General features: G+C 44.3%; 1 protein-coding gene across 4 annotated transcripts in view; it reads left to right on the top strand.

Annotated features, from left to right (window-relative positions):
* EPB41L4B (erythrocyte membrane protein band 4.1 like 4B) overlaps positions 1 to 12,610 on the top strand; it is a 163,691-nt gene that overhangs the window by 111,712 nt on the left and 39,369 nt on the right. For all 4 annotated transcript variants that reach the window (XM_049896284.1, XM_049896282.1, XM_049896280.1 and 1 more), the window contains exons 16-17: positions 8,955 to 9,175; positions 10,941 to 11,059. In XM_049896284.1, coding sequence (XP_049752241.1) covers positions 8,955 to 9,175; positions 10,941 to 11,059 — 340 coding nt within the window. The remainder of the gene's footprint in view (positions 1 to 8,954; positions 9,176 to 10,940; positions 11,060 to 12,610) is intronic.

The following is a 12,610-nucleotide window of genomic DNA, read 5'->3' as shown; positions in this document are numbered from 1 at the left end:
AAAATACCTAAGAATAAAGTTAACAAAGTATGTTCCATACCTATGTGAAAAAATTTAAAATCCTGACTGGAGGACATTTAAGATCTGAATAAATGGAGAGAAATACTACGTTCCTTATGAAAACATCCTCCAAAATTAATCCATAATATTTAATGCCCTCAATCAGAATTCCAATGGGATTTTTGAATTCTAAAGTAATCTGAAAGAGTAAGTACATGATAATATCCAAGAAAATGAAAATTATGATGTGGGAAAGGAAATAGGATTTGTCCTGTCAGTTATGAAAACATGTTTAAACAAAAGTAAGACAATATGGTGCTAGTTTAGCAGTAGTTAAGTAGATCAATAAAAGTAGGACGAATCCAGATACAGGCATAGGTATATAGTATGTATCAGTCCTGGGCAATCAGGAAAACTTAAACCACTCATGGAATTAGTTATACAAGGAATGAAAGCACTAAGAACCTAAATTGGACAGTGAGGCAATCCAGAAATTAACAACTAGAACTTGCTCATCACCCCTAAAGCTGGAGCGACCAAGGGAGGAGGTGGTGTTCCAGCACCAAGGAGCCAGGGCCACAGTGGAAGCTGGAGCCACAGAGGACTCACAGCTGCTACTGAAAACACCACTTGAAGCACAAAGAAATGGGAGAGAAATACCCTGACTTATCCCCTTTTTCCACCCTGCAGTCTTTTGTTAATAACTTCCCATTGGCCAAACCTACTTGGAAGCCAGAGGGCAGGAATCCTGGGAAACACAGTCCCTTGGAAACAGGGCAGGTCAGAGGAAGAGCAGGGAATGGATCTGAAAATAGAAAAGTGACTGGCTCCTATAGAAGACGGCAGTTCAAGTTGGTGGGGCAAGGAGGAATTATTTCTTTGGTGAAATGGGTATAATTGGTCTTCATTGAAGAAAAGAAGAAAGTTAAACCTTTACCTCACAAAATAGACATAAATTCCAGATGAGTTAATAATCCAAATGTGAAAAAATTATAAAAGCAAGAAGCTCAGTCTCATGTATGTAATCACTCTAACACTGGGATTAAGCAGTCCCTTCACCAGTTAGTGTGCGTTGTCAACTGCGGGCCTTAGAACATGCCATACCCACTGCCTGGAATGCCCAGTACAGCCCCACCCCCAGCCCACTCTTTGTTATCATCCTTCAGGGCCTTACATACTTCAAGCATCACTTCCCCAGGAAGCCTTCTCTGTTGCCTCCTCCCCAGCCTGGGTTGCATACCCCTCCCCCTGCTTATCCTTACCAAAGCACCTAACACACCTAACACACTGCCTTGTTACTTAGCATGAGCTCCTGGAGGGCAGAGACAGCATCTCATTTGTCCTTTTACCCTTGTGCCTACTAGTCTCAGGCACAAGAGTTGGCACTCAAATATTTATCGAATGCATTGATATTTAATTTTGTCTTTAATCCAACCAGTATTAATTGAGCACCTGCTGTACTTAGCACTTAGCACAGTGGAGGACATGAAAACATGTGACTGAGTATTCCTACAAAAAAGACGTACACAAGGCTGTCTCGGGCAGTGGAGTTGTGAGAAGGATTTGGGATTTTCCTGATGAGTGCATTTGCTGCCTTAAATAGAACCTGAGGCAGATGGGAAGATGTGGCAGCTGGACAGCATTTGGGGTAGTGAGCAGAGAGGCAGGAGTTCTGAATTATGTCCCAGGCTTAGTCAGTTACCTGCTTTATGACCCTGGTCGCCTCAGTCCCCATGGTGGGACCCCATTTCCCCATCTGCAAAATGAGGAGCCACTCAGGCAGTGGCTTTCAGTCCTGGCTGCACCCTGAATTTAGAGATAGATTATGAGGTGAGTGGTCTGGGTTAGGGCCTGGACATTGATATTTTTCAAATCTCGTCTGGTGATTTTTTTAAACAGCTTTATTGAGATATAAATTACCATGCAATTCACCAACTTTAAGTGTACAACTCAGTGTTTTAGTGTACTCGCAAAGTTGTGCAACCATCACTATAATCTAATTTCAGAACATTTTTGTCCATCTTAAAAGAAACTCCATACCCATTAGCAGTCGCTTCCCCCAGCCTCTGGCAGCCACTAATCTACCTTCTGTCTCTATGTGTTCTCCTGTTCTGGACGTTTCGTTTAAATGGGATCATACAATGTGTGGCACCATGTTTCCAAGGTTCATCCATGTTGTAGCATGTGTCCAGTACTTCATTCCTTTTTATGGTCAAATAACATTCCACTAAATACCACATTTTACTTATCCGCTCATCAGTTGGTGGATATTTGGGTTGTTTCCACTTTTGGGCTATTATAAAAAGCACAGCTAGGAGTATTCACGTACAAGATTTGTGTAGACATACGGTTTCATTTCTCTTGGGTATGTACCTACGAGTGGAATTGCTGGGTCCTATGCTAACTCTATGTTTAACCTTTTGAGGAACTGCTGGGCTGTTCTCCAAAGCAGCTGTACCATTTTACCTTCCTACTGTATGGGGGTAATTTTAATATTCACCCAGAGCTTAAAACCACCAGACTGGGTATGTCTGAGAGGCTTCACTGTAAATTCTCTGATTTCTTATCCAGGATTAGATTCCCAGGGTTGCTCCCAGAACCCCAAGTTGCCCAGAACTTGGCTGAGCTGTAGAGTGGTATGATTGGTTCATCAGAGAAACCCCATCATTCCCAGCCTGTGTTTGAGAAAAAGTCCTTTGTCCCAGCTCAGGACCCTCCCCCTCCCCCTGCCCTATTCTGGTCACAGTTCTGGAGGTGGATTCTAGAGGACTCCTTTATACAATATGCAACACACTTTGATTGAGCACCATGTGTTTGACAGGCTAGGGTCCCAGGGTCAGGGAGGGGAGAGGCTCTGGTTGCAAGTATGTGCACTATTTGGCAGGGCTGGAGGGGTTCCCAACCTCACTGGTTCTACAGAGCCCTGCCCACACCTAATACAATCAATAAAGTCCCGTATGACACAGGCCGCAATAGGAGTATAACTTCACTGGAGTTGGAGGTAGTATGGGGGTGGTGCCTTCCCCTGAGAAAAGGAAAGAGAAGAAATTCGATCCAGTTCCATTTCTCATTTTATATTTACTAACAGGATAAGTTGCCCTCTCTAAGCCCCAGTATAACGTGAGGCATCATCAGCTTCCTTGCAGGATAAATGTGAAAATTAAATGTTACAGTGCCTAGCATAGTCCTTCATCTGCACCAGATTTCTCCTCAACTCATGGAACCAGAGAGGCTGAAGCCTACAGAGCCCTCCTCCATTGCCCACTCTGAAAACCAGGGTTTGTGATCTCTAGAATGGCAGAAGCCTCATGAGCCTCAGGCTCTGTTAATTGTTCACACAGATGTGCTCATCCCCTGAACCTTAGCCTAAATGCTCTGAGGCTTAATAGGCTGTTGGGTGCTGCTGGAACCTCTGGGGTGGGCTTTGACCTTCTCAGAGGAACCATGAACGGGGCAGATGCACAACTCTAGTGGGCACCTTTACATTGTAAAAAAAAAAAAAAAAATTGTAGTCCATGTAAATGGCACCTCCTGGAGCTCTGTGGGGAGCAATTCGTGAGGCATTGCCTGTAGTTTCCTTAATCATACACTTCTTGTAAGCCTCGGGAAAACCCATGAATTAAAATCTTCATGGTAGTCCAGTCTGAATGAGCTGAGAAAGCTCCCAGGTGAGTCCACTGCCTGCTTAGGAACTTTTGCTCTTTTAGAAACACTTGCCCCGACAAGGTTCCTGCGTCCAGCTTCAGGTGATTTCTCTGCCCATTTGTCTCTTTCTCAATCTCTGTCTTAAGTGGCTGTAAGATGCAAATCACACATGCATACTTTATTTGGCATGTTTTAAATGCAATTTATCACTCCCTGAATCTATTTTTCTTTCTTGTTTAACTCTTCATTCTTGGGTTCCTTGAAATTAAAAAAAAAAAAAAAATTCACTTTTACTTGGAAAGACAAGGACATACCACTGCTTCCTTCTCAGTTAGTCGCAGACATTACTAATCAATCATAGCACTCTTTCCTCCTGAGCTCAGCATAACCTCAGAATCCTCAATCTTGCACTCCAAGCAGAGAGTGAGAATCAACTGGAGTTAGCAAGGGAGGTCATATTTCTTCACCAACCCTAAGAAACTCTTTGAAAGCTTCCTGACTCCACCTCCAGCCCTGATTGGACACCAGATTTCTGCTATAGGACATTTCCTCTGGATGTTCATTCTCACACTCAGTGTAACCCGTCTGAAGCTCAATCATAATTTTCTCTCCTCAAAGCGGCCCTCAATCGCCACCTTTTTGTTCTGTTCATGACATGGCATTTGCCTGGTCCTCCAGGCTAAAATATTTGTAGTGTTTTACTCCTCCATGTCCCCATGTCCTCCCCTTCTCAAATGCAACCAATACCCCCATCCTATCTCTCTCTCCCTTCCAGTGTGTTCTGACTCATCCCCTTCCTGTCTAGACAATTACAGTGCCCACTCTGACCTTTGCTGGGCTGGCAGCAGTGTGGAAGAAGGGCAGGGTGGAAGACTAGCCTTAATTCGTGAAGCCCTCCTCAGTCCTCCCAGGCAGAAGGGAGTTTGCTCTGCTCTGAACTCTCAGTCTCTGTACCTCCTTAGAGACAGATACTATTTTCAAAATATTTGAGAGAGTAAAATGATGGTTAAGAGCATAGGCTTTGGAGTCAGCAGAGCTGTTGTCAAATCCCAGCTCCACAACTTCCTTGGGCAGATGTGTTTATTCATACACCCATCCATCCACTTTTTCGTCAATCAACTATTATGGAGCACCTACTGTGTACCAAGCATAGGTTTCTATGTCTATAAAATGGGATATTTTCTACATCTATAAAATGGGATATTTATGTAAAATAGCTGGCACAGTGTCTGAAACAGCGGGTACTTGATAAATAATTGGGGGAAGGATGCTTCTCAGATCTGGAGGTACTCCCAGAGATCGCCTAACCCGCCTCATGTTACGGATGAGGAAACTGAGGCCCAGGGTGACTGCCCAAAGTTCCATAATAAGTTTGAGGTAGAACTAAGACTAGAACCCAGATGTTTCAACTCCAACTTGGTGCACTTTCCACTGCCCCTGAGGAGAATGGGTATGCTTGTTTATGTTTTAGGTTGGAGAAGTGAGGATGGAATCATGGTCCCTAGAAGCCAAAATTGCACCTTCTTCAACATCCTTACACACACACACACACACACACACACACACACACACGCATACACACACGGTGTAAGATTATCCATGAGCAGAGTCTCTGGGAAGCAGCTAGTGTGGGTGACAGAAGCTCCAGATCTTGGGGTGATGTGGGATCAACCAGTGCAGTTTCATTCAGAATGTGTGCTGCATGTCTGAGAGGCCTCCTCCATACCTCTTCCCTCTCCCGCCAAAGGACAGACCTGTAAGCCCTACTCACGTTACTACAGAAGTATCCCAGAGGGCTGCACACCCCACTCTATTCCCACCCTCCGCCCCCACCCAGTCCAGGCCCCACCCTCAGTCTCCTAATGGTTCTTGTTTCCAGTATCTCTCCTACCGGTCTGTCATCCACACAGCACTCAAAATGAACTTCCTAAAATGTAACTCCAATCTTGTCACGCCCTTTCCTAAACCCTTTCTGTGGCACGTTGTTGCCCCCAAGCTGACTTGGCTCACATAACCCTTCATAACAAGCTGCAGCTTTTCTTCCTAGCCTCTTCCCACCTCACTCACTCTTCTGCAGCTATCCTGCTCTTTCAGCCGCCATTCCTTTGCTCATATTATTCTTTAGGACTGTAATAGGGGTTTCTACTTCTTCCACCTGAAAAAAAAAACCCACAAAAAAACAGTAATAAAATACACTTCCTCTGATTTAGAGCATGTGGTTACAAATGGGAGAAATCTAATTACCTTAATCAATCAATCAAAGAATTGATTAGCCTTTCTAACTGAAAAGGTCAGTAGTAGTACCAGTTTCGGGAGTCCCTGGGTGGTGCAAACAGTGGAGTGCTCAGCTACTAACCAAAAGGTTGGCAGTTTGAATCCACCCAGAGGATGGATTGCCTTGGTGATCTACTTCTGAAAGGTCACAGCCATTAAAAACCTGTGGAACACAGTTCTACTCTGAAACATATAGGGTCACCATGAGTTGAAATCGTCTCTATGGCAACTGGCTTTTAACTGGTTGTACGAGCTTCAGGCATTGCTGGAACCAAGGGCTCAAATTATACCAGTAGGATTTTTTTTTTTCTCTCTCCATTTACCTTCAATCTCTGCTCAGCTTGTCTTTTGTGTGTGTGTGTGTGTGTGTGTGTGTGTGTGTGTGTGTGTGCATTGACATCATTCTTTGAGATGAAATCTTTGTGTCTAGGAAGATGGTCACAAGTAGCCTCAACTTATATCATCCTTACAGCCAGGGCTGATTTGTCCATTAGGCACAATAGGTCCAGTTTCTTGGACTCACAGTACTTTTGAGGGCCCATGACAATGTTTTTATATCTTTTAAAATCAGAAGAAAAAAAGAACTTTTAGTTGAAAAAAAAAAAAGGTTTAATATATAATACTAATATATTCATCTTCATACCAATACAATCATATAATACTATATTTAATTTATGGAGGAAGGGATGAAGGCAAAAGTGCCTAGGACCCTACTTACAGCTGAATATAAAAAATGAAGAGAGATCCCTTATCTCAGTTTCCATGTGTCACACCTTAGGGAATGCTGATTGGATCACATCCTAGAACACATCACTCTCGGAGGACTCTGGCTGGCCTTGAGTCTCAGGCTCAGCCCTAAGGGGATGTTCCTCACATCATCCTCATATAAACCCAAGGAATGGGGTTTCCTATAAGAAAGAGGCTTCTGTTTTAAGAATATTCACCAAAACTTTACTATCTCCCCCAAATGTTCCCTCCCTTATGACACCTTTCCCCAGGAGAATTAGTTATCATCCTCTTCTCTGCCCCCTTAGCGGTTCTAGTGGGATTCTAACTGACTGTATCACAGAGCCTCTGGATCTTTCCTACACTGAGTGTCAGCTCCTGGAGGGCAGAACCATGGAATGGACAGTAGAGATCTGGGCTATAAGAACAGGCAGATAGAGGTGTTAACTGCCTGAGGGTGTGAAAAGGAGACGTTTGATCTGGGTCTGAAAGGCTGGAAGTCTTCCTGGAGGAAGGGGCATTTCAGTTGGATTGAGGGATAAGGAAGGACTCCAGGAATTATATCAGGTGGACACTTGAGACTGTGTTGGCATCTCCCGTCTGGAGGGGGGATGGGAGTATAGAGAGAGTTGGAAGCTGGCAAAATTGTCACGAAAGGAGAGACTGGAAGGGCTGACTCATTAGGGGGAGAGCAAGTGGGAGTATGGAGTAAGGTGTATATAAACTTATATGTGACAGTCTGACTTGATTTGTAAACGTTCACTTGAAGCTCAATAAACGTTAATAAATATTAAAAAAAAAAATGAGGAAGGACTCCAGGGAGCGGGGTGGGTGGGGCGGGCAGAGGGGGAACCACCAGGATGGGAAGTAGTTGGAGTGTAGCAGATGAGGCTAAAATGAGGATGGAACAATATCATGGAGGGCTATGAGTACCACATGAAGAAATTTGGATTTTATCCTGCAAGCCAGGGCTCTTAATCTGGGTCTGTAGAGGGACTGTAGAGGGCCTGAAATTGTTGTGAAATGTTCTCTCGCAGTGCAGCCTTCTGCAGAGAAAGTCCATGGTTCTAATCAGATTTCCAGAGGGGTTTCTGTCTGCAAAGTGGTGAAGAACCACTCATAATGGAGATGTGGTCAAGGCACTTGAGGGAGGAGTGCCAAGCTCCAATGCGTCACTAGAACACTGCTCTGTGGAGGATGGGCAGGAGAGAATAGAGGCAGGGAGACCTGTTAGGAATCTGTTAGAAGGTGGGAGACCACGTGGACTTCACGTAGGGCAACGTCGGTAAAAACCGAGAAGAGCAATTGGAATGAAAAGATACTGTAGCAGTAAAGTTAACAGGCCCTTTCTTCATGTTGGAGTTGGTGGAGACGAAGAGAAAGTACCTTTAAAGCTTCTAGTTTGTTTCATAATTTTGTCACAGGATAGTTAATGAATCTTTTTTTTTTTTTTTAATCCTTCCATTTAGAGAATGCTTTTAAAAGCGTTAAGAATTTATAAAGACACTGCCCTCTAGAAATTTTCCTCAGATCTCTAGAGAGCAGCCTCGGTTCTGAATACATAGTGTTATCTTGTATGTTTAAGAGAACGATCCAGACACAACAAGCAACAGCAGTCGTTGGTGCACAAGAAGGCCCGACCTGGCTATTTCATCTCTTTCTACAATTGACCAAAAACAATATTTTTTAGGCCAACAATTATTTAGCTTCCCTCCTTCTAGTGCAAGAAACTGTATGCTGAATTGCTAGTTCAACAGCTAAACCATAAAATAGTCATTGTGTGCATATTAAGTTTCTTTCAAGTATAAAGCAAATTCCAATTTCTATTTACTTATTGTGACGGTATTACTAAACAGTATTACTAAGCAAGGATGTGAATTTTTGTTATACTGTGTATAGTGAATGTATTGTACTTTATCTGTGAAAACTGGGAACTGGAATCCCTGGTGCTGTAGTAGTTAAGAGCTAAGGCTGCTAATCAAAAGGTCGGCAGCTCACATCCACTAGGCAGGCGCTCCTTGCAAACTGTATGGGGCAGTTCTTTAAATTATATTTTCATGCGTTCTGTTGGGGACAGAGCACATTTTTTGGAAGTAACAGATGTTTGTTTTAGAACTGAAGACAACTTAATGAATCAAAGTTCCGGCCAAGGAAAAAAATTTTTTCATCAAGGAAAGCTGTTTATAAATGTAAACAAAATCACATTTAAAATAAAGTAATTCTGACACCCCCCACCCCAAAAAAAAAGCACACGCAGCTATTTCAGGGCAGTTTGCTTTTCTAAATCCTGACTTTGTCACCCTGCACAGCTACCCGCTCCCTTCCCCAGTGCTCAGCAGCTCCGACCGGCTGCCTTTTGGCATCGAGGAGAATGGGGGCACACCATTCACCGCCAAAGCACAAGGAAGGCATCACCACCACCACCACCACCACCAGCACCAGCACCACCCAAACTATGGCCTCACACTGACTCTGGAGACCAAAGAGGGGCCTTTGAGGTCCCCAGGCTCCAGCAGTAAGTCCATGACAAGTGAGTAGAGGTGGAGAGGGCAGGGAGAGGATGGTGGGAGTGATGCTGTAGAACATGGGTGGCTTCCCTAGGTCCTCAAGACAGGCTCTTAGTGCAGTGTATTACTGTGGTCATAGCGTTGGGTGACCATGTTTAGGCAAGGGCAGACTAGGGCCTTGTGCATTTAGGCACATTTCAAGATTATGGTTTACTGGTTCATTCTGATTTCATTGCATAGTAACAATTCTCTCTCCACCTCATTCCTTAGCAGTTCTCTGCTTGTGCAATACCCATCCCAGGCTCAAGCAGTGGAAAGTGGAAAGAGGGGCATGAAGTAGCTGGAATTTCTACTTTCCTAATTACAGAAAAACCTATGCTACCCCGTTTCTGATGTTTCCACCTCTGAAAGCAAGGTGATGTTGGGTCGAGCCAGTCTGCTCACTGATACAGGTCCCAGTGAGAAAAAGACAAAAAGTGTAGAGTAAGCAATTAGAACCGTATTTAGCAATATGACTACAATTTTATATCTGCTAAAGCTAATAAAAAATATGGCCTTGGATTTTATATGTCTGTTATTTTCTTTTTCTAGAAATTCAATTTTATTATATTTTACAAAAGAATTGGCCTGCGATGAATTGGGGAGGGGGGGAAGAGCTTGTTCTTTATCACATATGGTTTGAAAAGTATTGAGGTAGAGGCAAGAAGCTCTTGCCTCTAGTTCTCACTCTTGAGCCAAGTCCCCTCCTCAATCTTTGGTTCTCTCATCTATGAATTGGGGCATAGTTGGTGAGTTGATGTCCAAGGAACCCTCTTGCTCTGACGTTCATCAGTCTGTGAACTGGTGAAATAGGATGGGCCATTCAGCCTTCACCTGTAGACCCTAGGGAACAATTCTGGCTGGCTGAGCTGGGAGTTGGAGCAGAGCTCAGCAGCCGCTTGGTGTTCATCACTGTCCACACTGGCTTTGCCCTGGTCCATGCCTCCTCATTGTGTACCTGGATAACTGTAACAGCCTCCTAAGGGGCCCCTCATCCAGCTCAATCTCCACATTGTGCAGCCAAAGTGATAGCTCTAAAAGCATATCTGACCTGATTGCTTTCTTACCTTAAAACCTTTCCATGGTTCTTCACTGGCCCAAGCTAAAGCCCACTGTCTGAGCACGACCACACACAGACCTTGAAGCCTGTCCCCTGTGCCAAGGTCGGCCAAGGTCTCTGGCCTTCCCCACTCCTCACCACATCCAGGACTACTCGGCTCTTACCAATGCTGGACCATGTTCCAGCTCTGCCCCTTGCCCCTGCTCTTCCCTGTGTCTAGAATGTTTTTTCTCCATCCTAGTGAACTCTTACACATCCTTCAGGAGATAGTGCAAATGTTATCTCTTCAGGGGAGATTTCCTTAACATTCCTTCCCCATTTTGGGCTTCAGAGTGCCTTCACTCTTACTCCTGGAACAATTAAGCATAACTTAAAAAAAAAAAAAAAAAGCTAGAGTATTTTATTAATAATTTATTGTCAGTAATAAAAATAGGCAAATGGCAGTTTTCAGTGAAGTGACTTGCTTCAGGACCACCCAGCTCATGCAGGGGCGGGGGAGTTAGGCATCGAAACTGTGACCTTAGATGTTCTCACACCCATCAGCTGGTGCACACTCAAGGGATTCAAGCTGTGGAGGAGGAGGCCAGCAGAAACAGTACTGGGGGTTGAGCTCTGGCAAGTGTCCTTTATCACCTACATCTATCTGTCCTTTCAACCTTTCTTATTATTCCCTCTGGCTACATTTTTAGAACTGAGTCCAGGAGCACCTGCCCTGTTCAGTGATGCAGCTGCCCACCTAAAGAAGCTGGAGCTGGAAACAGTGAAGGCTGCTGGACCCTGGCCTGCTCTGCACATCAACATAAACAAGGTGCCCAGGGCCTGGGGACTCTGCTGGGAACATGGACTTGGTGCTTATGTCAACATTTGCTTGCCTCCTAAACCATGTGCATTTGCTTTGGAAGGATTTCTACTCAATCTTTTCTGATATTTCTGCTCAGGGTGTGTTTTATAAGCAAGATGTTCACTTGCATTTTTTGGGGGGGGTGGTGAATTATAGACCAGGACTTGCTGTCAGTGCTGAGGCCCATAAGCGGATTCTGTCTGTGAGTAGTCTCTCTTGTTCTACACTGAAAGCTTCATGAGGGTAGCATCCACTCTTGTCTTTCCACCTTTATCCCTCTAGCGCCTTAGGACAGTACCTGATGCATAGTAGATGTTCAGTAACTGTTTGCTGATGGCAGGAAGGAGGGACTGAAGTAAGGAGGGAGGGAGGGACAGGGGTGAAGCCAAGTTCCCTTTTGGCTAGACCTGTTCTTAGATCCAAAAGGGCAGCCCTATAAAAGCCATGATTTATCTTAGAACTATAGAGTGTCAGTGCTGGGTTGGTTCTGTCATTTCCTCCAATGACTTTCTCAAGGTCATACAGCAGGGCCTGAGTCCTTGGGCCCCTACTTCTTGGTCCAGTGCTTTTTGCTCTCCAACATGTTTCTCTGTCTTCTTCACCAGGGTTTCTCAACCTCATCACTAGTGACATTTTGGATCCTATACTTCCTTGTTGTGGGAGCTGTCTTGTGGATTGTGGTATGTTTAGCAGCATCCCTTAGATATACCCCCATCCAGTTGTGACAACCAAAAATGTCTCCGGACATTGCTAAATGTCCCCTGGGGAGCAAAATCACCCTAGTTGTGAACCACTGTTGGACATCTATTTTAATTTTATAAAGGAATAGTCTTTTTCATTGATAGTTTATATCACCCACTCTAATGCTTAATTTTGCCCCTTTCTAAGACAGAATATGAAGACTTTGGAAGAACTGGCTAGGGACGCTCCCCTTCATTACCTGTGCTGGTGAGCACGGGAAGCTTGTACTTCCTCCCTGGGCCACTCCTCCACTCTAGGCAGCCCTCTGGGCCTACAAGGATTTTTTAGAAGACCCTCACTTCCTCATTATACTCATCCCCATCCTTCACTGCAGTAGAGCTCAGGAGGGCTACCTGAAGTCCCTTTGATCACTAATAGGCCCCAACTTCAGGCTTAACCTTCAAGGTCTTACTCACCCCCTGTTTCCCAGCTAGAAAGAATCCCTCCCCCTGGGGTGCCACTTATATTCATTTAATCAGCAAATCTCTCTTGAGCAAATCTGTATTCGATGCAGGGGATTCGACTCAATACATCATGTGCTCTTAGATGGGTCTTTCTCTTAACCTCTTGGTGTTCAACTTTTCTTCTGCAATACCCATGATAAGTGATTTTATCAGGGGCTTACTCAGCATTTGACAAAATTCAAAAATAGTTTGCAAGGAAGTACAGCACATAGTGCAGCAGAGAACTCGCAAGCTGTATAGTCATTTGTGATAGTGAGACTCTTGGTGGAACATTGACAATAGTTGCTTGCCCTGGGTTAAGGCATAGCTGGTT

This window comes from Elephas maximus, chromosome 9 (assembly GCF_024166365.1).
Source record: "Elephas maximus indicus isolate mEleMax1 chromosome 9, mEleMax1 primary haplotype, whole genome shotgun sequence".
In the NCBI taxonomy this organism is placed as follows: Eukaryota; Metazoa; Chordata; class Mammalia; order Proboscidea; family Elephantidae; genus Elephas; species Elephas maximus.
The sequence above is the reverse complement of the archived record's forward strand: the minus strand, read 5'-3'. Positions and strand labels throughout refer to the sequence as shown.